General features: G+C 37.7%; 3 protein-coding genes across 4 annotated transcripts; 2 read left to right on the top strand and 1 right to left on the bottom strand.

The window, feature by feature from the left end:
* Positions 2068-4781, top strand: LOC109718950 (auxin-responsive protein IAA16-like). 2 transcript variants are annotated; one of them, XM_020245449.1, is made up of 7 exons: positions 2068-2189; positions 2472-2809; positions 2900-3023; positions 3495-3742; positions 4263-4407; positions 4558-4621; positions 4736-4781. In XM_020245449.1, exons 1-7 carry the CDS (start codon positions 2122-2124, stop codon positions 4775-4777), a joined length of 1029 nt encoding a protein of 342 aa, XP_020101038.1. In that variant the 5' UTR covers positions 2068-2121; the 3' UTR covers positions 4778-4781. The 2 variants fall into 2 exon arrangements, with proteins under 2 accessions (XP_020101038.1, XP_020101039.1); XM_020245450.1 differs by having other exon boundaries at positions 2146-2362.
* LOC109717920 (hexokinase-7-like) lies at positions 6945-11437 on the bottom strand. Its single transcript, XM_020243876.1, has 9 exons — positions 10843-11437; positions 10219-10369; positions 9551-9733; positions 9038-9112; positions 8593-8748; positions 8318-8416; positions 8089-8219; positions 7715-7796; positions 6945-7616 (listed from the first exon to the last, which is right to left on the bottom strand). The coding sequence occupies exons 1-9, from the start codon at positions 11106-11108 to the stop codon at positions 7275-7277; spliced, it is 1485 nt and encodes a 494-aa protein (XP_020099465.1). The 5' UTR covers positions 11109-11437; the 3' UTR covers positions 6945-7274.
* Positions 15581-17131, top strand: LOC109718159 (aspartic proteinase nepenthesin-1-like). The gene has a single exon (XM_020244185.1). The coding sequence runs from the start codon at positions 15604-15606 to the stop codon at positions 16972-16974; it is 1371 nt and encodes a 456-aa protein (XP_020099774.1). The 5' UTR covers positions 15581-15603; the 3' UTR covers positions 16975-17131.

Below are 27569 nucleotides of genomic sequence, written 5' to 3'. Positions count from 1 at the left end.
CAAAAAAAAAAAAAAAAATTCTACAGCACATAAATTATGCTGAATAACTCATTTTAGTGTTTGGTTAAGGTCAAGCCTAATTAATTTACTTTTCTAACTGAGTTTATTTTCAAAATGTGAATTAAGCTTTTAGTTTACTACCTTTATCTTCAAAAAAAGTACTTTTTTGTAAAATAATACGAAACAATATTTATATATTTTTTATATTTAATACTTTTCTTTATGTCTAAATTCGTGACTTTTTCATAAGTTCATTACGTGAATTTAATTTAAATAGAAAGAAATTATTTATACTAGAAGTTAGACGTAATTTTAAGTTATTACTCTTGTTTTGATATTATATTAAATAATATGAAATAATTATTTTTTAAAAAGTTTAGCATATAGCGGCGCAACATATAAAATATCATAGCAGGAGAGAGAGAGAGAGAGAGAGAAAAGCTTTAAAAAGTCACAAAATGTGCACGTTTAATATATACACAAAAATTGGATCATGCAAATCTTTTCCATGCACGCCCCATCCCTTTTCACCCACCCCTTTCTCTTTTTGCCTCATTATTTTATCAGAATCAATTTTTTAACTTCAAATGGGTACTCAATGGAAACACCATCTTTTTCGTCACCTTTTTTTTTTTTTATTTTGAGGGATTAGTTTATCTTATCCTTATAATTAACCCACCTTTTTGAGTGATTAGTTTATCTCATCCTATAATTAACCAACCTTTATCCAATCTCCCGATTTGTAGTGTGTCACCAATCCAGTTTAACCCATTTTCCATTAACTACTATTTTCTAATTGCCTCCCAGCAAGTGTTAAACATTTACATATAAACGATTTCGCAAAAAAAAAAAAAAAAAAAAAAAAAAAAAAAANAAAAATCCTAAATTTATAGACTTAAAACTGTTAGGTTTTATGTGACTGAATGTTTGTTTCGATTGAACATAATTTTGTATAGCCAATCTGATGGATTTTGTAAATATAACAAGCTTGTAGAAAAGAACTATAAAATAAGATATGATAATCTGATGTATTTAGTTCTAGTTTGATATTAAGTACTTTCTAACACTGTTACATCAAACAGAATTAGGCTAAAAATATATAGAATTAAAATTCTTTTTTTTGTTACAGTGATATATATATATATATATATAAATATATAAATAAAGAGAGAGTTTGATTACTATACTATTGATAGTTGGTGCTATCGACTTTTTTGCCATTAAATTTATCCTTTTAACAATTTCCATCTTTTAGCAGGGACGGAGCCGTGTATAGACCCAAAGGGGCGATGGCCCTCCTCAACTTTTCAATATTTATTTTATAGGTCTTTAGTAGTTTATACATTTGTAGTTAATTTTTAAAATATATTGGCCTATCTTGTAAAAAAATTTTAGTGCTAATATAGAGCTCTCTCTCCCTCTTCTTATGTGTTTTATAGATGAAAATATACTAAGAACCTCTTAATTATAGTGCATTTTGAAATAAGTCCTTTCAACTTTAAATATTTTATTTATACATTTTTAACTTTCTAATTATTTTTTATGAGCTAATTTATTTAACTAAATAAAATAGTATGGTAAATTTAATAGCTCTGTTAGATATTAGTCAGTGATTGAAATTATTTTATTAACAAAAATTAAAAAATTAAATTCTTACTAAAAGTTATTTGAATGGAATAATGCAAATAAAATAATTAGAAGTTAAGCGAGTGTAAATTAAAGAAATAAATTTAATATTTTTTAACATTACTGATCTAATCACTAAATTTTTTTATTACAAATTTGAGTAGTTAAAATCTTATTTATCTGCCAAAATTTTTATTTGCACATAATTTGACCTCCTCGTGATTGAATTCTGACTTCATTCCTATCTGTTGGGTCATACTATTTAACCAACTAATTTTTAAATCTTAGGAAAATCACTATCATCATAACAAGGGCCGAAAATCTAATAGGATCAGACATTTGGTACTATTAATAGTATAATAATAATAATCTAATTATATTTTTTTAGTTTTTATATATACATATATTTTTTTAATTTATGACAGAGGGGAAGGATCATAGATGATGGGGGTTTGTGTTTACTTTTTGAGTAAATAAACAGCTATGTATATATAGATGACAGGGGCACGCTTCACATTGAGCTGCTACTGCTGCTGCTGCTGCTGCTTGCTCTGGCCTGAACAGTTGCGTGAGAGATGCTCTAATTTCCCCTTTTCTGCAACTCCCTGCTGCCGCTTCTTTTTCCCTTCTATTCAATCACAATTCACAACCCCTTTTCATTTATTTGTACACACTAAAGAAAGAAAGAAAGAAAAGAGCAGCAACTTTTCATCTGGCTTCTGCTAACACAAATTTTGTAACTTTTCAATACAACACAATTTTTTTTGGTTTTTTGGTTTTTTTTATTTTGAAATCTTTACTCTTCTTCACCATGTATATAACTTGTCCTCTTTTTATGTGTGCAGGGATTTTGAGACAGAGAGAGAAATGGAACAAGGGTTTAGAAAAGGCCAGGGGAAATGTCCTCAACTGCTTGATCTCATCAGAAATCATGGGGATTGGAGGGGTAAAGAGAAGAGAGTGGTGAAAAATGGAGTTGAAGTAGAGGAGGAGGAGGAGGAGGAGGAGGAGGAAGAGGAGGAGGAGAAGCTGGAGCTGAGGCTTGGTCCCCCAGGAAAAGAAGAGTACTGGGTGGCAGAGAGGAAGGAGAAGAGAGAGGAACCCTCTCTTCTCTCTCTCTCTAAGGTTGCTAAGAGTAATGGCTCAATCCCATGCTTTGGTTCCAAGAGAGGGTTTTTACAAGGTATTACTGCTAGTTTTAAGATCTATTTTGTGGGTTTTGTTTCTTTCTTTTGATGTTGTTTTTGTTCTCTCTCTCTCTCTCTCTCTCTAGATTTTCAGCAGCAGCAGCAGCAGCAGCAGAGCCATGAGAGAAAGGGGAGTGGACCTCCAACAGCACATGCTTCTGCTTCTGCTTCTGGGAAAGCAGCTGGAGCCAATAATAGCTCTCAGAGAAGGTATTAATTAATTATATGTTTGATTATTCATCAGCCATTCAGCTTGTTGGGGCTTCTCCTTATTTGTGGAGATTCACTGATATTTACTTTTTACTGTTTCATTTATTTTGTTTATGCCTTTTCTGTTTAGGTGGCTGCATATCTTCTTACCTTCTTTTTGACAAGTTTCCTTTTTTCCCACCCCACCCACTTTCTCATGTAATTAGGTTGCATGTTGGCCAAAAATTTGATTAATTTTGCAATAAAGGTAGGAGAGGTTGCAAATATATAAGAATGCATGGTCCATAATGCACAAGAGTACTACTCATCTCATTTGGCAATGAATAAGGTCAAATTTAATGTACTTTTTGGGTGCTTATTCTACCTTGCTTAATTTGTCGATTTCACTGAAAACTTCAATTTGATAATCTGGAGGTGTCTTTCTCTGCATCTTAAGAGCTGCTTCTTTTTCCTTCTTTTTGCTGCCTTTAGAACTGCAGCTGCCCCCATAGTTGGGTGGCCTCCTGTCCGGTCTTTCCGAAAGAATCTCGCAAGCACTTCGAAGCCTTGCGTTGAATCGCAGAATAGACGCTCGGAAAATGAGAGCGAGAAGAAGGGCTTATTTGTGAAAATCAACATGGACGGCATACCCATCGGTAGAAAAGTCGACTTGAAGGCCTACGATAGTTATGAGAAGCTCTCTCAGGCTGTGGATGAGCTCTTCAGAGACCTTCTTGCAGGTATGTCCCTCACCTTTACTTAATAAAGTTCTGAGTCCTATAAATTGTAGAATAAGTAATTGAGGTAGCGTTGAGGTCTCGATCGGGAGAATAAAAAAAGATTGTGAAATCATCTCTGAGGAGTGGATAAAGAGATATAGATCTTAGAAAATAAATGTAGAATGTTGGATATAGAGTCTGCGGAGATATTAAATATTGATGTATGGAGGGCACATGGTTAAAATAATAATAATAATAATAATAAGTCCCCATCGAAACTTGCTCAATTTTACAAAGACATGTGTGATCCTAAGTTTACATTGACGACATCGCTAACGTATCATCTTAGCTTTTCATAGCTCTCTAGTATAATTTTTCTATTGTATCGTTGAACGCGAACTTCATTGGAGACTTGCTTTCTTGTATGAATAAATATTGCCAGTAATGTTTGTAATTTTTTCTCATGGATGTTTTCCTCTTTAATTCCTTCAAAGGACAAATCTAAGGGTCTTGTTCCTAATTTAATTTACTGTATATTTAGCTCAAAGCGATCCTCTTGCGACTGGAACCGCAGAAGTCAAAGAAAAGCAGGTTATCACCGGTTTGTTAGATGGGAGTGGCGAATATACTCTTGTTTACGAAGACGAGGAAGGTGATCGGATGTTGGTTGGTGATGTTCCGTGGAAGTACGTCAGAGTTTTGCTTCATTTATTTTTTTCCTTTCGATTAAAAGTTTTACTTTTCATTTACTTGGAATCCAAATTCTACGTAGCTTCAATTATCTATAAATTAGCCTTTCTCGATGAATTTACGTTCTTTTCAACACATTCTCGCAGCATGTTCGTTTCGACTGTTAAAAGATTGCGTGTTTTGAGGACCTCCGATCTCTCCGCTTCTTTTGTAAGCCTTCTCACAAGATAAACTAATTTGTGCAACCCTATCTACTCGCTGGAATAACAAAAATGCCGGATTAAATTCACGTCTTGTGATAATTTTTTATGCCTCTTCCTCCAGTTAAGGAAAGTCAGCAGGAAAAGGGCGGCAAACGAGTGTTGAACTTGAAAAGAAATACGCCGACGAGTGTTGAAGTTGAAAAGAAATACGCCGGTCCGCTCGCTCAATGTGTGCTTGATTTGGCTATGACTTCGTGAACTGTGAACAGATTGCTCATTTACCCTCCTTTTTAGTGTTCGTGTTGTAAATGGGTGAGCCAGTTTTCCTTCTTTTATGAGTTTGAAAACTAAAATTCTGAAGTAAATTATTAGTATGAAATTTTAGTTTTATGTATTAAATCTACGGCCAAAACCAGTGATATACGGAAGCAGAATTGTTCTGTTATCAGTCTCTTTTATGCAGCGAACTTAGTCTAAATTCTATTCTCTGCATTTATTCTCATCAGTTATACGTGTCGAAGGATCTGATGATCATTAATTTCCTGACATATCACACTTCCAGACTAATTATAGTTCCGAGTATTTAGCCGCTAATTCCAAGGAGTTTATCTTTTCGAAATCGAAAAACAAAGTGGAAGGATTAGAGTACTGATGTTAGCAGAAAACAGTTACTACCGATGAATGATATTAGCTATGAAAAGGTCCAATCAAACATTGGGGATTAGATCCATGTAGCTCTCCTAACGGCTTAAATTAAGTGTTAGATTTCAGCCATTTAAGGTCATCACACACTACCGACAAATTACAAACCTGATGACACCCACAGCAATTACCAAACCTGAGTTCCAGTTTTGTCTTTGTCCTTCTTGACTTCCTTCTTATCTTCTCAAAAAGTCCAGTGCATTTAAACTTTGCTTAGTCTTCAAGAACATTAGAAAACATATTCATGAGCTTTCCCACTAGAAGACAATGTAGCGTGTTGCATCGTGTCCTCGTGTGTCCATAAGAGTTATGCTTGTGCAAGTTTTGCGAGGTAGGGTGACGGTCGGCCTAACTTTGTTCCTGTACATGACCTTGACCGTTTAACAAGTAATCTAGAAGCGATATAATGAGGTGTAAACATCATTTAGAGCATGTGCTAGGTGTAAATTTCAACACCCAACTCATCGTTAGGGCAACGAATTCCAAGCACCTGTTTGGTTAGACTTTTGAACCAATCGCTTTATTCATATGAACAATAATAAGTTGGTAACTTTTGCTTCTGTTATAGTTGAAAACTCTTTGGGTCCTATCGATGAATAATAATTAGCGCTTATTTGATAAGCCTGCCTAAACAGCATTCTTGCAGAAGCTCCATTCGCGAAGCAGATATGCAGAGAGCGGATTATGTTATTCGCAAAGCGACTTAAATTCTACCCTTTGTACAGTGATTGTTTAGATGTTCTAGTACTCTAACAAAATAAGGCGCTCTAAACTTTTCTCTTTTTTTTTTTGTATGTGGCTATCATGGATCACTTTAGTTTCTAAAAGAGCTTTGTATGTGGCTATCATGGATCACTTTAGTTTCTAAAAGAGCTATAAAGATAGGGTCATTTTCACTGAGTCATGCATTAAATGGGGACAAACCAACAACGAGGGAGTGTTGTGTTTACATACGGAAAGAATCTAGCAAGGTGATTGCCACCTTTCATTCTGTCTCTTAAACAAGGCAGATGCACTGCAACTAATTACTACTTTTGTTCTCGACTATTAGAATAGTTGGTATAAAATTTCATTTTGTATACTTTATTTTCGTCAACATACAAACACGTGTACTCGTTGATAGGCCAAAAAGCAAGAAGCTTTTAAGGCATATCTTTAAAAAGTAACTTGCCTGTTAGAACTGAAGCATCTCTCTAAGATTATAGTTTCTTTTGTAAAATTAAGTGGGCAAGCTGATTCTTAAGTAGGTTTTCTTTTGACCATTTCTGTAGAATAAGAATCAATTATTATTATTTTTTTCCTGTAATTTGCCAGGTAGGGTTTTTATTTTGGTTTTTGCAACTTACTATTTTCTCCCTTTTTAATCCCTAGAAAGCACTTTTATAGATAGCCAATATAGAATTTTTATCTTGTGAAAAAAGGAGAAAACATATCACAAGCTCCTCTTTTTCTTTTTTTTTTTGTTTTTGGGTTCTGGGAATAGAAACACATCACAAGATGAATACTTCATTATCAAAGTACCCGAAGGTAGGTAAAAGAAGAAAAGAAAAGAAAAGAAATATGAATAAGAAGCACAGCACACCAGAATAAGAAGCATAGAACACCAAATAGCCATAATCTGCAAGAAATAGGAGGTAAAGCAATGATTAAATGTATAGATTGAGGAAACATACACAGCTAAATTACAACGCTTCGGTACTAAAGGAGTTTGGGAAATTTAGGAGGCCCAAGTTGTATAGCATCCTCAATCGCTTCTTTCTCTCTTTTGCGATTATTTATTAGGGTACGTACATCATCACAAGGATACAACACTATAAACTCAGCAGTAGGGAGGAGATTGCCGATACAAAACACAATATTTGAAGCCACTGTCCAGTGAGCGGAACTCGCAAGTCGACTTTTATTTTTCTTTAGGAATAGGTTTAAATATAGAAAAAAAAAAAAACTGTTTCTGATTACTACTCTTCGAGCTCATTGTACTGTGAGTGAGAGGCGGCGAGGAGGGCTGCCCCGATGCCTGAGCCGTCATTTGCTAGCTTGACGACGACCGACCGTGAAGCGGCCTCTCCGAGAAGCTCTTCCAGGGTGCTCTTTAAGCACTCTCTGAATTCCTTGTAGTGCTCGAACAATCCTCCATCTATCGCAACTGCCGTCCTCTTCTCGCCATCTCCGCGTGTATCCCTCCCTTGCTTCTTAAGTATTCCAGCTATCCCGGCTGCCGCCAGCCTGGCTGCTCGTTTGGCGATTATATCGCACACTTTCACAACTAATTTCCTCGTCTTTACTGAAGTGTTTGTGATCTAAACTTCCATCAGGTACAAGGGGATTACAAGGTGAATTTAGAGAAAATTGGATGATTTGGATTCGACATTATGAGAAATGGAAGAAGCATGCATACCTCTAAGTTTTCCTTCAATTTTTTCTCCACAATCTTGAGATCAGGTGTCGTGTCATGGTGCATGGCAGAGATATCTGGTGTTCTGTGCAATTTATATGAGCCAAGAGTAAGTTATCATGGCATTGATATAGATGAAACCACTACTCTCTCCAAGTAATACTAGTAAGGCTATCATATTTGATAAATGTATCTCAGATGGTGGCGTTCTCAAACATACGAGAGTCAATGGTAAGTAATGAACCCAAGTGATCAAATTAAGAAATCTAGCTAAGTTGAATTTGAACCTTTCCAATCCTCAATACTCAAAAAGCCAAAATAACTACTATTCTCCTTTTTGTTAGAATAGGATACAAAAAGTGAAAAAAAAAACATACCGAAGAATGAAAGGAGTTTTGAGCTTAGCAGGAACAGTATCACCAAAAAGGGCAGCTTCTTTGGCCATTTTCAGCAGTACTCTTCTTACAATTTCCCCCAGATACATCCCCGAAATTAACTTCTCGAAAATCTAAAATATTCAAGAAAATTACAATTGTAAAATAATAACAGCAGCAGAACAACAAAATGAATGTATGTATGTAAATCAAAATGCGCCTAAAATCTTGCCTGCTCTCCAGGGTTTAAACTTTCAGCATCTAGTTCCTGATCGTATTCTGTAATAGGTAGATCAGAAGACCAGAAATTTCCCCATTCCATGTTGATAACCTAACAATTGAGAAGGGGGGGAAAAAAAAAGGAACTCTTAGTACAACATATGTTTTAATAGTGAAATGTGTCTTTATACCAGTTCTCTTTAGAACCTTTAATTGGCGTAAATTACGGGGGAAAAAAAATCTGTTTGATAGCAGTAGATTACAGCATAAGGTAGAGATAACCATTACCATATTTCCCGATTTTGGGTAGAGTCCATTCCATTTTGGAATTGCATGTGCTTTTTCGACATATGCTGCATTTGTTCCAGTACCCAATATCACAGCGACGGCAACATCTTCGTCATGGTATCTGCCTCCAGCCAATGTTCCAACAGTATCATTGACCTATTATCATGAATAATCCTCTCAAAATACGTATTATGCTTTTCATATCATGGAAATATCATGATTATTAGACTTATATTTGAACACTGTTGAGGAACTTCATATTATGTAGCTTCGTATATGTCCCTGTGGATTAGTTGGAGTTTATTCAGTACCGCTCTGGAGGTTGTCCTAATTGTGCATTACGACTTACCACAAAATGCCATCACAATCTCATGGCTTGTTAAAATAACATAAAAAAGAATTTATTTACTCTCTTATAAAGAAGATAAATTTTATGGGAACTCACCAGTACCGCCACTCGCATGTCAACACCTTGCTTTTCCATTGCTTTAGTCAATTCAGCCACAACATCCTCCCCTACCTGACTAAGAGAATTATAAATCAGAAAGATGAATGATACACAAAGGTCATCATATTTGAAGTCTAAAACAATAATGTAATATAGCTAAATTGAAAGTAAGGAAAAGAGGGGGGAAAAAAACTTCTAATCATGTTCATTTTTACAGGCCTTGGAGGGCACTGAAATGTAAATAGCCAATTGAAGGATTGATGTTGTTTCATCATATTTGAGTAGGAAACTTTCCATTAGCCAATTTATATGCATACACTGAAAACTACCAAAAAAAAAAAGAGGTAAAATATCAACTTCCTCTTCGACACTCTACTGTTATACCTATTGTACTATTATCTTACCTATAAGAGTGTGTCATACAACTTAAGCGAACAAATCTCACTAAAACTATTAAAACATTTATAATTCAGATAGGTGCTGAATATGTGTAGAAGGCAGGAATTTTACCCCATCCTCGATAGAGAAGCCCTTTGTCCACTTGATAAGAATGCCAGATGCAATCGAAAATTGCCTCACTGGGAATGAGAATGTAAACCCCAATTCTCTCTGCCTACCCTCTGGTAGGCGAAAATCTCCTCCTTCGGAATCAACAAACCTCGCTAACTCAGATGCAATGAATCCAAATAACTCCTGAACACATCACAATATGGTAAGACAATGCTTAAGCATGATGATAAGTGTCGGATCGTTGGCGCTAACCATTAATCCCCAAAGCTCGAGCTATTAGAAATACGCAACTAATTCACTTAAAGTGTATAGAAACAGCGCCCACGGGTCTCAATTGTGACTCGGCCCACCTGGCCTCACGCCACTTCGAACATGACTCGGCCCAACCCAGCCTCACGCCATTTCGAACATGACTCGGCCCACATGGCCTCCCGTCACATGGCAGGATGCTGGCCCATTTAAGCCAACAATAAGGTCTTAGCAAAAGTCAGGAGCTTGTGCTGTTATTAGAAGTTAAATTGAGCTTCTGAGCTCTGAAAGTAAAAGCTCTAATTTGAGCTTTCTGCTTTTGATAAAGCAAAAATGTTTTGAGGAGATTCTAATAAAAATATTACAAGTGCTTCAAACAGCGGTATTCAGGCAACACTTTTGCTAAGAAAAATACTTACTGCAGAGGTTCCAACCATCAAATGTGGCGGAATAGAAACCTCCCGGGATTCTTGTTTAACAATGTGTCTTTCTTTTCCGCCCAGTTGCAAACGCAATACACGAAAATTTGTTCCTCCAAGGTCCAAAGCATAGAACAGTCCTTTCTCACTCCTGAACAAGCAGTGTAAGTCTCAAATATCCTCTTCTTCTTTTTTTTTTTTTCTTTTTTTTTTTTTGTGATTGAGAAAGCAGCTGTTCATGGAAAGCTGCTTGTAACAATTACTCCATGTAAAAATAACATCATCTAGTTAAATTTTTTGTTTTTGAGAAGCATCCAATTAAAATTTTTTACATTACCCAAAGTATAAGAACAAAATTTTACTTTTAAAAGTAATTTCTAGATGAAATTATCATTATCCACTATAAATATTAACAAACAAGAATTGGCTTAGATTATTCTTATACAAATTCCACTTAAGTTGCTGCTGGGTGCATGTTGTGTTTTAGGTGAAGTGCTAGTGGTCCACAGATGGCATGGTACATATGGTTCATGCAAATTCTCGAGCACCATACTACCCAAAAAGTAGTACCAAAAAACCTGGGAAAAAAAAAAGGAGAGAGAGAGAGAGAGGAGGAGAGAGTACCCAGCGGGGAGGTTATCAACGAAGGTGACGAGCATCTTCACCTTGCTCTCGCCGTCCTCGGCGAGCCCCGCGGCCATCTCCGCCGACATCTCTCCGGCGATCCGCCGCAGCCCCTCCATCCCCGGCGCCGCGCACCGCTCCTCCAGCTCCCTCGCCATCTCCTCCGCCCTCCATCCCCCGCTCCTCCTCCGCCACACCACCGCCGCCGCCGCCGCCACCACCGCCGCCGCAGCCGCCGCCGCAGCCGCCCCCTCGGCCTTCCCCATCCCTCAAAACCGAAAAACCCTAGGATCAGCACGATATCGAGGGCATTGGGGGCGATCGGAACCGATTTCGCCCTTGAATTTGGGCGGGATTAAACGCGAAGATGAAGGAGAGGAGGGTGCGGTGGCTTCTTTTTATCGGCCTCGAGGGTATCCTTTCTCGGGATCGGTTATGCTCGCTTTGTCTCTTTTCGCGCTTATTCTCATCAGGATAAGTAAATATATATAAATATAAATATAAATTAATAATTTAAAAAAAAGCGTGGATAAAGCTCACGACTCTTATTCCTTGTGTCCGTATTGGAAAAGAGGATTTTAATGGAGATGGAGAAGAAGAAGAACAAATGGAATCAGTGGGTTAGTTAGTTAATTAATTAATATTATCTTAATAGTTTAAGTTAATAATACCTTCGACGGGATAAAATTTCGGGAATAAGATGAGCTTATTCTCCGATTTATCCCTGGACTCTACTTTTACAAGTTAACCCTTCTATTTTCGGCGAATTATTCGTGTGTCCACCAATTGCGAGGGAGGTGCAAAAAAGCTACAGAGGAACGGAGGGGTAGTTCCGTATTTTATGAAAACCAAGGGGGTTTTTTGTTTTTTAGGGTGAATTAGAAGGCGCGGGGTATTGGATCGTCAACGCGTGGCACGTCACGTCCACGTGGCAGCAAGAGAAGAGATATAACAATTTGGGCTTTGCCACGGCTAATTCTCCCAAATAAAAATAAAAAAATAATAATTAGTGGGGGTGGGTGTAAAGTGGCGATGTTAATTGCCTGCACCAGGTGCACTCGTGCATCTCCTGCACCATGCTCTTATTGCCTTATTTGGCCCTCTGGTGTTCTTTCGACTTAGTTACGAACGTATACCAAGGAAATAATTAAACTCAAAGCTTCTTCGGTCTCAGTTATTTACTATTCTTTTATGCCAAAAAAAGATAGTAAATTGTGGTGTGGACAAATAGAAGAGATGCCCAATCACAACGCGAATAAGTGATTATTGGATAAGATCGAGCTTTAAATATTGAATCTTTTATTTATTACTATATCCTTCGCCTAAAGTTAAACTCAGTCATCAGCTATTATACGATTCATCCTGTAATTATATGGTGCATCAGATGTTCTTACGCACTCGAGTTCTTGGATTTTACACTTGCAGTTTCTAGTAAAATTTTAAATTAATTTTAATTGACAATTAAAGTTTTCATAATTTATCAATTTACATTTACGGATCTTAATTTGAGAAGCACCCGCGTGCCCACCCTATGGACCAGCTGGAACAGCGAATCAGCTCCTGCCACGTGTAAATTTCTCCCCATGGGCGTGCGTGCTCCTCTGTTTGTGTTCGCCGGCCCACACAAAATCTCGACCATGTCCCTTTTTGTAAGTGGGCCCCCACATTGTGGGCCCACGCGATCACTCTCTGATCCAATTGGCCACACAATGGACCAAGCGAGTGTAGAAGAAATTGGGGCGTACACCCGGTGCACGGTGCACCGCACTCTGTACTTGATTCTCAACGTCCTAAAATTAAAATATAATCAAAAAAATATGACAAAAAGTATCTAAAAAGTTTGCATACGAGAGATCATGCGTGTAGAAATATTACCTAGGTGACAGCATAGAAAGAATTATTGTTTGACTCGTATGCAAACTTATAATTGTTAAAACGTAGGCGCCGTTTGATTTTGAAGATCTTTGACTTTTATGATTGAGATTTAGTAGTATAGGAGTACGGTGCAACGCGAATTTGGGCTCGCTTGACCGTTTTCTGATCTTGTAAGCCCATTTGTTTGACCAACGAAAATTCTCGAGCTTCTAGTGTTATGGGAAGTCGATGTTTAAAAACTAAGGGCGTTTGGTTCGAAGTCGGAATCAAAATCGGAATCGGAATCAAAATAAGCTAGAATCGGAATCGGAATGACTCATTACCTAATTCTGTTTGGTTCATCACCTGAATCGGAATCGGAATAAATTATTTTCATTATCGGTGTTTGGTTCAGGTGGATATAAAAAATGTAATCAAATTAATATACTAACATTATCTTTATAATATATTAATTTAAATTCAAATTAAAAATTAAATATTAAAAATTTACATCAAAATTTTGAAATAATGTCAAAATTTTAAATCAATTTTTTTTAAAAAAATTAAACTTTGAAGTTGAGTAGATAATTTAAAATATGAAACTAAATTTTGATTTATTCAAATTCAAATTTAAAATTACAATTTAAATTTTAATTTGAATATATAAATTTAATTTAAGTTTGAAATAAAATTTGAATAATATTTTATATAAATTTAAATTTAATTTAAATTTAAATTCATAAGTTAGATTCGAAATACTTGATTAAATTTTAATTTTTAATTTAAGTTTAAATTAAATTTTAAAATTATATATTTAATTTTAAAATTTTAACTCATATTTTAATTTAAAAAGTTGAAAAAATAAATTTAATCCGAATAAATATCAATTCCGCCCGAATTCAACTTTCAATTCGGCCTCCTAGACCGGATTGAAAAAAGAGGTGATTGGGGGATTCCCATTCCACTCGGGAATCGGAATCGGAATGGAACTCCCGCGTACCAAACACCCACAAACGAATTTATCCATTCTGATTCTGATTCCAGTGTGAAAAAAAAGCGAATCAAACACGCCCTAAGTGTTATCGATCATTTCTAGAGCAACTGGCAAAGGGCTTGGTAGTTGGTATCTGAGACCCAATTTTGAATCCTAGTTGATTCACATTTTCAGCTAAGTTTATTTCGAAATGAAATAAACGAAGCGGGTAGCGTGCTACCTATCTCTTTAAAAAAAAAAAAAAAAAAAAAAAAAAAAAAAAAAAAAACTAAGGTAGTGTTTGGATCGGGGATAAGGCGAGGGATAACCCCTTATCCCCTTTTATACCCAAACGCAAATTTTTTATCCGAGAATAGTAGTTCTCGGATACCTGAAATAAGTTTATATAACTATTCCCACCAACACCTCCATTTTTTATATATAACTACTTATTATTTTTCTTATTTCATATTATTTATCCAAACGTTATTTTTCTTATTCCCGGAGACAATCCAATTTTCATTCAAACGCAATTTTTCTTATTCCTCCTATCCCTATAATAGCTAATCTTGTTTATACCCGAACCAAACGAAGCCTAAGGATTTTATCGGATTGGATGGATGTTAGAATAAGTTATTCTCGAATGACTTATTCCCCTGAGATTTTTGTTGTATGATTGGAGGCAAAATATTTGATTTTTTGTTTCTTGAAATAGTCTTGCCGCCTATGATTTGATAAGATAACACATTTTTTCTAAATATAAGATGATTTATCTGATTCTAAAAATTTAATTAAATATAAAATATGTTATTCTAATTTTTTATTTTTAGAGAGAAAGGTAGCATGCAACCGCTTCCTTTATTGTTTAAAAAATAAATTTAGTTAGAAATGTGAATCAATTAGAATTCAAATTTGAAATCTCAGAAACTAACCACTAAATTCTTTATTATTTGTGCTAGAAGCAGTTGGCTTTTTTTTTTTTTTTTGGAGAGAGAGAAAAATCACATGCTATCTGCTTTTTTTCTTTTACCCTATATATGCCTTTCTGTTAAAGTACTGTAATATATTAATGCTTCCTCGAACAACAATATGGAAGCGAATCTCAACGGAAAGCCGTATACCTGAAGGCATTCTACTTGTTCCAGCATCAACATACAAGTATAGAAACAAGGCATAAATAAATAGCAACAAAACATAGGAAAAAATATGCATATGAGATCCATGTTTAGAAAGATGTCGTCGGCATATATATAAAAAGCAACAAACTACAGCGAAAAGAATAATCAAACTTCGAAACTATCGACAAAGTGGAGGTCCATCTTTGTTTTTTCTGTATATTTGGCACAATTACTACTATAAGTTTTCAGGGAGCTTTAATGTGTTGATACAATGCATGCAATGCGTTGAGTACTCCTTCGACAAGTAAACTTAAACAAATTTAGACTCGTTCGGCGATTTGTTAATACTTTATCATAGTTCATTTTACTAATGAGGAAATCAGTTTCTTGTACAAATGGGATTTTGTTAAATTGGTTTTCTCACGCATTCTAAATTTGCCAATAAGATCAGCATTCCTTGTATAAATATCGCAAGGATATATAAAGTGTGATTAGGTAATGCAAAACCCCAAATTGGAAAATTGGAATATTCTGCTCAAGTGCTCACAATAAACCCTAATTAGTAATCCTTCTTTATTAGCAAGCTTTAGGGAAAATTAAGGATGATATAGGCTTAAAATAAGAAGATGGAACTGATCTTTTAGCTAAAAGCAGTGATTCCACTAAGTAACTGAATCACAAGGTGTATTCATTAAGCCAACATTTTCTCTCTATAAATTAAGATACCACATAGTATAAGCAAACACAAAAGAAACACCAACTTGGTTCTGCTCCCCTCTCCAGTTTTTGTTTTGTTTTGTTTTGTTTTGCTGCACAATGGATAGATTGCAAGGGGTTCTGTATCTCCAGTACTGCATTCTTCTGATGTTCCTTCTCCGACTGGCCGCGGGCGGTGGCGACTCGGCGATGCCAGCCACTGGTTTCAGCCTCCGACTCATCCACCGCGACTCTGCCGAGTCCCCACTTCGCCCCCGCGGCAACCTCACCGCCGAGCAGCTTGTTCGGCGGCTCTCCCGGTACACCGCCGCCCGCCTCCTCTTTCTCGAGTCCACCCTCCACGCCGCGCCGCTCGAAAACGACGCCCGCCCGATGGTCCTGCAGGATTGCTGGCAATTCTACGCGCAGCTCGCCATCGGCACGGCCCCCGTCAGGATCAACCTCCTGATCGACACCGGCAGCGACCTCATCTGGACCCAGAGCAAACCGTGCAACCCTTGCTTCAACCAACGCGAACCGATCTACGACCCCAGCCGCTCCACCAGCGCCGTCGACGCCGCCTGCGCCGACCCCCTGTGCATGCGCGACATGTTCCGCTGCGTCAGCAACAAGTGCATCTACGACGTACACTACGCCGACAAGACACATTCAGCAGGCTGCCTCGCAAGGGAGACATTTGTGCTCCCGTCGAGGCAGGCCGGCGGGCTGACAACCATCCGGAGCCTGGCATTCGGTAAGTCGAATGAGACGTACCCACACGACTTCTTCTTAGGGGCCGGATACATTGGCGGGATTCTGGCAATGGGCAGGGGGAAGCAGTCGTTCGCCGTGCAGCTCGCCAGCATGCTCGGCAACCGTTTCTCGTACTGCTTCCCCCCGGTGACGGATCTTTCTCCCAGCTACCTACGGTTCGGCGATGATATCCCACCGACCGCCGGCCTGAAGACAGTACCGTTCGTGCCGAGCAGGACAGACGTCTCGCACTACAACGTTGCCCTGACCGACCTCAGTTTCAACGGCCGGCGCATGCGGTTTAACTCGGGTGACTTCGGGGCCCATGGGTGCGCAATGGACTCGGGTGCGACGTTCACGATGCTGCCCAGGCGGGCCTACAACAGAGTCGAGAACACGATGATTGATTACTTCAGCGGTTTTCCGCATTTGCATAGGGTAGAGAACTCGACGGGCCAGCACGGACTCGACCTGTGCTACGCATACGAGGGAACGTTCGACGCGTATCCGTCGATGTCCTTCCACTTCGCTGCGGTGGGGGGCGAGGGCGACGTTGAGCTGGGGCTGCTGAAGGAACGGCTGTTCATGGTGCTTCCAGGCACATTCTGCTTGGCGCTCGGGGCTTGGGATGAGGATATGAGCGTGATCGGCGCGGTGCAGCAGGCCAATCTCCGGTTGATCTACGATCTGGGGGCGCAGCAGCTGCAGTTCGCCGACGCGAACTGTCGTCAAGCATGATGGATGAGATTTTCCTTTCCTTGTTTTTTCCCTCCTTTTCCTTTTTTTTTTTTTAAAGAATAATGAGGCAAATAGAAATAGAGGGATCATAAAACTAAATTTGTAGCCTATTGGCGGGGCTTGCTCAGGCTCATTCTGAATTCTCCCAAGAGCAATGCTAGGGATATATATATATATATATATATATATATATATATTAATCCTTGATAATTCAAATCTAAATAACCTTCTCATTCCAAAGACTCTTATCCTTTACCTGTAATATCTATTGTTTTTTTCTTAGCTAAGATTTCAAAAAAAAAATTGTAAATCCTGATTAAAATGCTCGGGTTGTGTACAGCATTTATATCTAACCATGAAGTGTACCAATGTACATTTTGACATCCTCCTAAAATAACGGAGATTTTTTTATTCATTCATGCATGCATTTTCTTTAATGGAAGGAAAAAAAAAATGGAGAGAGCAAGACTCCAGTACACATTCTCACACAAGTTTTCCACTACACATAGCGATAGCTTTTATGATTGCTAGAGAGAAGGGATAAAAAATTCACAAGAGCTTTAATAGAAGGGGGTGGAAGTTTTATCATGAGCGCATGAACAACATTTATGTTTTCTAAAGATAATTTAAATGAACAAGAATGTAAACAAAATGAGCGATTAGGAGCACGAAACGGGCTAGATTGATCAATGAAGTTTTTCTCTCAGAAAATTATACGCAGCATCTTGCACGAGCACAACCGTGGCAGTAGTCACGTAGGTTTCATCTCAATCAATTTGCTCTGAAGCTTTGACTCGACTTAGACTTATATATAAAGCAGCTTTTGCCTCGTATTTGGAATAGAGAATGAAAAATAAATTAAATAGTATTAGAATAATGATACATGAGATCATTAAAAATATAACATTTAATTATTTAAAATAAATATTAGAATGAATACTAGTAATTTTGAAAAAACATTCTATAAGAGAGAGGAGAGAGATGCAATAAGGAAGAGAAAAGGGGCCGGAGTGTAAAGAGAGGCTTTGAGAGTGATTTTTTTTAGGATGGTTTTAATTTAAAATTTTAAAATTGATTGAAATAAGTGAATTAGGTCATTTCTATCTCTAGAATGAGAAATAAAAATTAAAATATCAATTCTAAAGAAACAAATTTCACAAATTTCATTCATAATATTCATAATTCAAATAGGTGAACCAAACAACCTAAATTTTTATTATCTCATCAACCATAAAAAAAAACATACAGTAGAACAAAATATCATAACGTGTTTATATCTTACATCCATCGCACTTCACTCAGATTTTCCCCACCGAGATTTTTTAAATAACTAAATATGATTGATAATTCAATGTAAAACCGAGAAAGCAAAAAAGAGACTGGTGAACAGCCATTAAATAATATAAAACTATCATTATTTTATTAAAAACTTGAGCTCTCAAATAAGAGGAGCGATGTATATATTTTTTGTCACAAAAGAATTTTAAACATCTTTACGCCAATTGAAGGAAACTAAAAACTGATTCAAGGTATTGAGTGACAGCAGCCAAGGAACAGAGTGATACGCCATCTCTCCGGCGATCCGCCGCAGCCCCTCCATCCCCGGCGCGCACGCGTCCTCCAGCTCCCCTCGCATCTCCCGGCCCTCCATCCCCGCTCCTCCTCGCACACTCGCGCGCACGCCGCCGACCGCGCCCCCCCTCGGTCGCCATCCCTCAAAACCGAAAACGCCTAGGATCAGCACGATATCGAGGGCCATTGGGGCGATCGGACCGATTTCGCCCTAGAATTTGGCGCGGTTAAAACGCGAAGATGAAGTAGAGGAGGGTGCGGTGCTTCTTTTATCGGCCTGAGGTATCCTTTCTCGGATCGGTTATGCTCGCTTTGTCTCTTTTGCGCGTTATTCTCATCAGGATAAGTAAATATATATAAATATAATATAAATAATAAATTAAAAAAAAAGCGTGGATAAAGCCACGAGTCTCTTATTCCTTGTGTCCGTATTGGAAAAGAGGATTTTAATGGAGATGGAGAAGAAGAAGAACAAATGGAATCAGTGGTTAGTTAGTTAATTATTAATATTATCTTAATAGTTTAAGTTAATAATCCTATCGGCGGGATAAAATTTCGGGAATAAAGATGAGCTTATTTCTCCGATTTATCCTGGACTCTAACTTTTACAAGTTAAACCCTTCTATTTTCGGGAATTATTCGTAGCGCCACAATTGCAAGGGAGGGTGCAAAACAAGAGGAACGGAGGGGTAGTTCGCGTATTTTATGAAAACAAGGGTGTTTTTTGTTTTTTAGGTGAATTAGAGGCCGGGTTATTGGATCGTCAACGCGTGGCACGTCACGTCCACGTGGCAGCAAGAGAAAGAGATAAAAATTTGGGCTTTGCACGCTATTTCCCAAATAAAAATTAAAAAATAAATTAGTGGGGTGGGTGTAAAGTGAGAAGTTAATTGCGCTGCACAGGTGCACTCGTGCTATCTCCTGCACACATGCTCTTATTGGCTTATTTGGCCTCTGTGTTCTTTCGACTTAGTTACGAACGTACCAAGAAATAAACTCAAAAGCTTCTTCGTCTCAGTTATATGACTATTCTTTGATGCCAAAAAAGATAAGTGAATTGTGGTGTGGACAAATAGAAGAGATGCCAATACCAACGCAAATAATATTATTATAAATACCAGCTTTTTAATATTGACTTTTATTTATTTACTATCCTTCGTCTAAAGTTAAACTCAGTCATCAGCTATTATACGATTCATCCTGTAATTAATTCTTAGTGTTGATGGTGCATCAGATGTTCTTACGCACTCGAGTTCTTGGATTTTACACTTGTAGTTTCTAGTAAAATTTAAATTAATTTAATTGACAATGTAAGTTTTCATAATTTATAATTTACATTTACTGATCTTAATTTGAGAAGCACCCCGTGTGCCCCCTATGGACGGCTGGAACAGCGAATCAGCTCCTGCCACGTGTAAATTTCTCGCCCATGGGCGTGCGTGCTCCTCTGTTTGTGTTCGCGGGCCCACACAAACTCGACCATGTCCCTTTTTGTAAGTGGGCCCCACATTGTGGGCCCACATGACCACTCTCTGATCCAATTGGCCACACAATGGACCAAGCTAGTGTCGAAGAAATTGGGCGTACACCCGGTGCACGGTGCACCAGCACTCTGTACTTGATTCTCAACGTCCTAAAATTAAATATAATCAAATAAATATGACAAAAAGTATCTAAAAGTTTGCATACGTGAGATCATGCGTGTAGAAATATTACCTAGGTGACAGCATAGAAAAGAATTATTGTTTGAACGTCGTATGCAAACTTATTATTGTTAAAACGTAGGCGCCGTTTGATTTTGAAGATCTTTGACTTTATGATTGAGATTTATGTATAGGAGTACGGTGCAACGCGAATTCTGGGCTCGGCTTGAGGTTTTCTTGATCTTGTAAGCCCATTTGTTTTTGACCAACGAAAATTCTCGAGCTTCTAGTGTTATGGGAAGTCGATGTTTTAAACACTAAGGGCGTTTGGGTTCGAAGTCGGAATCAAAATCGGAACGGAATAAAATAAGCTAGAATGGAATCGAATGACTCATTACTCTAATTCTGTTGGTTCATCACGCTGAATCGGTAATCGATAAATTATTTTCATATTCGGTGTTTGGTTCAGGTGGATATAAAAAATGAAATCAATTAATATACTAACATTATCTTATTATATATAATTTAAAATTCAATTAAAAAATTAAATATTAAAAATTACATCAAAATTTGAAATATTCAATTTTAAATCATTCTTTTTTAAAAAACATTAAAAAACTTTGACCAGTTGAAGTAGATAATTTAAAATATGAAACTTAATTTTGATTTATTCAAGATTCAATTTAAAATTAATATTTAAATTTTAATTTGAATATATAAATAAGTTTAAGTTTGAAATAAAAATAATGAATAATATTTTATTATAATTTAACACTTTTAATTTAATTTTAAATTCATAAGTTTAGATTCGAATACTTGATTAATTTTAATTTTTAATTTAAGTTTAAATTAAATTTTAAAAAGTTATATATTTAATTTTAACATTTTAACGTCATATTTTAATTTAATAAAGTTGAAAAAATAAATTTATATCGAAATAATTCAATTCCCGCCCGAATCTCAACTTTCAAATTCGGCCTCCTAGATCCGGGATGAAAAAAAGAGGTGATTGGGGGATCCCATTCCACCTGGAATCGAATCGGATGGAACTCCCGCGTACCACAAATACAACCCACCAACGAATTTATCATTCTGATTCTTTCCAGGTGTGAAGAAAAAAGCGAATCAAACACGCCTAAGTGTTATCATCATTCTAGCAGCAACTCAAGGGCTATGGTAGTTGGTATCTGAGACCAATTTGAATGCCTAGTTGATTCACATTTTTCAAGCTTAAGTTTTATTTCGAAATGAAATAAACGAAGGGTAGCGTGCTACCTATCTTCTTTAAAAAAAAAAAAAAAAAAAAAAAAAAAAAAAAAAAAAAACTAAGTAGTGTGGAGGGGAAAGGGCCGAGGCCGGGGGATTAACCCTAATCCCTTTTATACCAAACGAAAATTTTTTTATCCGAGAATGAGTAATTTCGTCGGTATACCTGAAAATAAGTTTATATAAGCTTATTCCCCCAACACGGAGTGTCCTCCATTTTTTATATATAACTACTTATTATTTCTTATTTCATATTATTATCAAACTTATTTTTCTTATCCCGGAGAATCCAATTTTCATTCAAGACCGCAATTTTTTTATTTCCTCCTATCCCTATAATAGTAATTTGTTTTTATACCCGAACAAACGAAGCCTAAGGATTTATCGGGATTGGATGGATGTTAGAATAATGTTATTCTACTGAATGACTTATTCCCCTAGAGATTTATTGTTGTATGATTGAGGCAAAATATTTGATTTTTTGTGTTCTTGAAATAGTCTTGCCGCCCTATGATTTGATAAGATAACCACTTTTTCCTAAATATAAGATATTATGACTGATTTCTAAAATTTAATTAAATATAAAATATCGTTATTAACTAATTTTATTTTTAGAGAGAAAGGCTAGCTGACAACCGCTTCCTTTATTCGTGTTAAAAAATAAATGTTTAGTTAGAAATTGTGAATGCAAATTAGGAATTCAAGTTTGAAATTCTCAGAAAATCCTAAACCATCACTAAATTTCTTTATTATTTGTGGCTAGAAGCAGTTGGCTTTTTTTTTTTTTTTTGGGAGAGAGAGAAAAATCACATGCATTGCTTTTCTTTTCTTTTACCTATCTTGGCTTTCTGTAAAGTACTGTATATAATGTAATCGCTTCCTGAACAACATTGGAAGCGATCTCACGGAAAGCCGTAACCTGAAGGCATTCTACTTGGTTCCAGCATCAACATCAAGATATATGAAACACAGGCATAAATAAATAGCAACAAAAACCTAGGAAAAAATTGCATATGAGATTCCATGTTTAGCAAAGATGTCCGTCGGCTAATATAAAAACAATCAAACTACAGCGAAAAGATAATCAAACTCGAAACTATGACAAAGTGGAGGTCAGCTTTGTTTTTCTGTATATTTGCACAATTACTATATAAGTTTTTCATTTGGAGCTTTAACTGTGTTGATACAATGTCATGCAATGCGTTGAGTACTCCTTCTGCAGTCAACTTAAACAAATTTAGACTCGTTCGGACGATTGCTTAATACTTATATAGTTCATTTAGCTAATATGAACTCAGTTTTCTGTACAAAATGGGATTTATGTTAATTGGTTTATCTTTCACGCATTCTAAATTTTGCCAATAAGATCAGCATTCCTTGTATAAATATCCAAGGATATATAAAGTGTGATTAGGTAATGCCAAAACCCAAATTGGAAAAATTGGAAAAATATCTGCCCAACGTGCTCACACATAAACCTAATTAGTAATCCTTCTTTTAATTAGCAGCTTTAGGGAAAATCTAGAGGCTGATATAAGCTTAAAATAAGAGATTGGAAACGATTTTTAGCCTAAAAGCAGTGATTCACTTAAGTAACTGAATCACAAGGTGTATTATAATGCCAACATTTTCTCTCTAATAAAATTAAGAGACGCACAGTCCGTATAGCAAACAAAAAGAAACCCAACTTGGTTCTGGCTCCCTCTCAGCTTTTGTTTTGTTTTGTTTTGTTTTGCCGCACAATGGATAGATTTGCGAAGCGGGTTCTGTTCTTCCAGTACTGCATTCTTCTGATGTTCCTTCTCCGACTGGCCGGCGGGCGTGGGCGACTCGGCGATGCAGGCCACTGGTTTCGCCTCTCCTCCGACTCGATCCACCGGACTTGCGAGTCACTTCGTCCCCCGCGGCAACTCCACGCCGACAGCTTGTTGGCGGCTTCACCGTACACGCCGCCCGCCTCCTCTTTCTCGAGTCCAACACTCCACGCGCGCCGCTCGAAAACGTTAACGCCGCGCCGATGGCATGCAGGATTGCTTGGCAATTATACGCGCATGCTCGCGTCATCGCACGGCCCCGTCAGGATCAACTCCTGAATCGACACCGGCAGCGACCTCATCGGACCCTGAGCAAACCGTGCAAACCCTGCTTCAAGCCACGCGCGCGCGATCCTACGACCAAGCCGCTCCACGGCAGCGCCGTCGACGCGCCTGACCGACCTCCCCTTGCACGCCCGCATGTTCCGCTCGTCAGCAACAAGTGCGTCTACAGACATAAAATACGTTCCGACGAGACGCATTACGCGCAGCTGCCTCGCGTAGGAGACAATTCATGCTCCTTGTCGACACAGGCCCGCAGGTGAGCAACCATCCGGAAGCCTGGCATCGGTAAGTCGAAACGAGACGTACCCCAACGACTTCTTCCAGGTGGCCGGATACATCGGCGGGATCATGGGAAATGGGGAGGGGGAGGCAGTCCGTTCGCCGTGCAGTCTCGCCGCATGCTCGCAACCGTTTTCTCGTAGCTGCTTCCACCGGTGACGGATCTTTCCGCCCAGCTACCGTACGGTCGGCGACGATATCCACCGACCCCGGCCTGTAAAGAACGGTACGGTTTCGTGCCGAGCAAGCGGAGACGTCCTCGCACTAACAACAACGTTTGGCCTGAACCGACCTTCAGCTTCACACGGCCGGCCATGCGTTTACTCGCGTGACATTCGGGGCGTGTGGCAATGGACTCGGGGCTCGACGCTACACGATCCTGCCAGACGGGTCTAAACAGAGTCGAGAGGTGATAGATTGATTACTTCAGCGTTTCGCATTTGCGCGTAGGTATAGAGACTGCAGCTGTCACGGAGTCGAACTTGTGCTACGCGTACGAGGGAAACGTGTTCGGCCGCGTATCCGTGCGATGTCTCTTCCCATTCGCTGCGTGGGGGGGGCGGGCCGGACGTCGAGGCTGGGCTGCCCGAAGGATAAAGCCCTGTTCGTGCCGCTTCCAGGCAAATTCTGACTGCGCTCGGCGCTTGGGATGAGGATATGAGCGTATCGTCGCGGTGCAGCAGGCCAATCTCCGGCTGATCTAGATCTGGGGCGCAGCAGCTGCAGTCGCCGACGCCAACTTGCGTCAAGCATATGGATGAGATTTTTCCTTTCCCTGTATTTTCCCTCCTTTTCCTTTTCTTTTTTTTTTTTTAAGAAATAAAATTGGAAGGCAAAATAGAAGTAGAGGGATCATAAACTAAATTTGTAGCCTATTTGGCCGGCGGCTTTGCTCAGTGCTCATTCTGAATTCTCCCGCAAGAGCAATGGCTAGGATATTATATATTAAGTATATATATAGATCCCTTGACTAAATACAAATCTAATAACCTTCTTCATCCAAAGACTCTTATCCTTTTCGTAATAGTCAATCTTTTTTTCTACTAAAATTCAAAAAAAAAATGTAAATCCAATTAAAATGCTGGGGTGTGTACGATTTATATCTAACTCATGAGTTTGTACAAGTAGCATTTTTGCTCCTCTAAAATAAAGGATTTTTTTTTTTTTTAATTATTCATTCCGCATCGCATTTTCTTTAATGGAAAGAAAAAAAGAGAAGCAACAACTCAAACGATTCCTTGCCGCCCGAGTTTCCCAGGAACTACTAACAATTAGCGACAAGATGGTTTAGGACGATCCTGTTTGCAGAGAGAAGGGACAAGAAAAATTACATAGAGCTTTAAGAAGGGGTTGGAGTATTTCATGGACCATGGAACCACATTTTTTTTTTTTTCTAAAGATAATTTTAAAATCGAAAAAGATGTATAACCAAAACGAATTGGACACTGAAAGGGCTAGCATTCTCAATGAATGTTTTGTTTTTTTTTTTTTTCTCCCCTCGCCAAAATTATACTCGTGCATCTTGCACAGCCAACCGTTCATTAGTCTATCTAGGTTTAATCTTACATCAATTTGTCTGAAGTTTGACCGATTGACTCTAAAGCGTGTTTCTGCTCTGCCGTCGTCTTTGGAATAATAGAAGGAAAGAATAAAATTAAATAGTTACTAGAATATAACGATAATGATCACTTCATTTAAAATATAATATTTATTATTAAAATAAAAATTAGAATGAATATCTAGAATTTTGAAAAGAAAAAATTTTTTTAAGAGAGAGGAGAGATATGAAGAAAGAAGAGAGAAAAGGGGGCGAGTGTAAGAAAGAAGCTTGGCATGGGTTAAGTTTAGAATGGATTAATTTAAACATTTCCAAATTGGATAGACAATAAATGAATTAGCTTGATTTCTACTTCTAACGAATAGAAATGAAAGACAGAAATCCAATTCTAAACAACAAACTTCGCAAAAATTTAATTTAATTTTATAATCCAAAATAAGATAAACCAACAGTCCTAAATTTTATTATCCGCCATTCAGGTCTAAAAAGACGTCAAGTATATAAAAATAGCTATCGGATTTTTTATGTTCATCTTACATGCATTTCGGCTAGAGACTTTTTTCTATAAACTAAGATATGGACTTGACAATTCAATGAGAAAAAAAAAGTTAAGAGACTGGTGGGACATGGTTAAATAATATAAAACTACCATTATTTTATTAAAAACTTGAGCTCTGTCAACTAAAGAGGACACGCATGTATTCTATTTTTTGTCAACGAAAAAATCTGTAATAAATATCATCTGTACCCTGAAACTTGATTGAAGAACTTAAAAGGTTGATCAGAGGTAATTCGAGGACAGCAGCCAGAGAACAGGAGTCAAACACCTTTGCAAATATCTAACTTAGCGCAAAACTTATTTCCGTTCCTCTTGTCTCTATGAAGTATGGGACAAAATCGAAATGCCATCCGCGGGGAGATTATGTACTCGAAAGGGGTCAACTTGCCTAATCGAGATTTAAGAGCATAGTCGCTTTTGCTCCATAGGTCAGTTATGATTTCACTGATGTGATTGTATCTTCTTGTAGGCTTTGAAACCGATTCAAAAAACAGCACTGGCTGACAAAAAAGAAGTCAATTCTGACATGATAACTTCACCTTTTTGAGAAAAGGGAACGATCGAACAGGCTGGACAGTGTGGATGTTTGCGGTTAATGGTGGCCCGAGATTGTTGGCCATTGATCTTCGGCCAAAATTGTAGTGGTATGGCCCTCGCTTCTAGCCAAAGATTTGGTTGAATAGCCAGGGTTGGATTGTTTGGGGAAGGCCTTGACTTGTTAAGTTACCGTAAAGGAGTTGAACATTTCGAATTTCTCTGACATTCCGCCTTTCTCATCACCAAAAATCAAATTTTCCTTTCCAAGCGATTACTTCGTTGAATTGATTCTCGGCACCGGAACTAGTGAACACCAAGCAAAGCATATATCCCAAAGCAAGTAAACAACAGCGGATAGGTTAGTTTTCTTCAAACCGTTGAGAGGATCATTATATAAAATACAATAGGTATTAAATATCATCACTCCAGAGCAGAAATGCCGAAAACGCAAAAATTAAGGAAATTAACAGTAAGAGTTCAACAACAATGACAAATAGACTTGCTACTACAATACTCTCTTTTTTTTGGCCGCTTAAAAATAAATTCCCACAAATAAGACTTCAGAGGCTAAATTAATTCATCGCAATACCCATTTCAAAGTATTGCAGAACGAACAGAGTAGAAAATAGTTTTGAAGAGAAACAATAATACAGAAACTCAGTAGCCTGCTCGATGAGAATAATCGCCGAGCCTCTCAAAAGCGTATCATGTTTGACTGGCCAGGGTCATCGGCTCTTCGTCTATGCCGAGATCAAAGCCATGTGGTTTTCTTCACACAAGCACCTCCTGGCCTGGAAATATAACAAATAACATCATAATAAACAAAAGTTTTTTGGGCATTTTGCCAAATATATACCCTTCGGAGATCATTATACACCGGTTGGTGTTTATCAGAAATGGACAACTTCCTGGATTGAAGCAGTCGACTGCGACTCAGTATACAATCTCAGTTTATGCTCCGTTAACAGCCGTGTGAAACATCTAACTAGTTTTGACCTAACTTGGTTAAGAATCTCAAAATAATACCTACATCCAAGCTGAAACCAGATAGGTTTGGTTTTAAATTAGTTTCAAACTTAGCT

The sequence above is a fragment of the Ananas comosus genome, linkage group 12, assembly GCF_001540865.1.
Source record: "Ananas comosus cultivar F153 linkage group 12, ASM154086v1, whole genome shotgun sequence".
NCBI classification, from domain to species: domain Eukaryota; kingdom Viridiplantae; phylum Streptophyta; class Magnoliopsida; order Poales; family Bromeliaceae; genus Ananas; species Ananas comosus.
The sequence above is the reverse complement of the archived record's forward strand: the minus strand, read 5'-3'. Positions and strand labels throughout refer to the sequence as shown.

Excerpts from the sequence above, each read along its gene's own strand:
- LOC109718950 (XM_020245449.1), top strand. The coding sequence starts at position 2,122 with ATGACAGGGGCACGCTTCACATTGAGCTGCTACTGCTGCTGCTGCTGC. Across the intron at positions 4,408-4,557 it reads GTTGGTGATGTTCCGTGGAA|CATGTTCGTTTCGACTGTTA; the intron begins GTACGTCAGAGT and ends ACATTCTCGCAG. Across the intron at positions 4,622-4,735 it reads CCGATCTCTCCGCTTCTTTT|TTAAGGAAAGTCAGCAGGAA; the intron begins GTAAGCCTTCTC and ends CTCTTCCTCCAG.
- LOC109717920 (XM_020243876.1), bottom strand. The coding sequence starts at position 11,108 with ATGGGGAAGGCCGAGGGGGCGGCTGCGGCGGCGGCTGCGGCGGCGGTG. Across the intron at positions 10,370-10,842 it reads GTTGATAACCTCCCCGCTGG|GAGTGAGAAAGGACTGTTCT; the intron begins GTACTCTCTCCT and ends CTGCTTGTTCAG. Across the intron at positions 8,417-8,592 it reads ACCCAAAATCGGGAAATATG|GTTATCAACATGGAATGGGG; the intron begins GTAATGGTTATC and ends CTCAATTGTTAG.
- LOC109718159 (XM_020244185.1), top strand. The coding sequence starts at position 15,604 with ATGGATAGATTGCAAGGGGTTCTGTATCTCCAGTACTGCATTCTTCTG.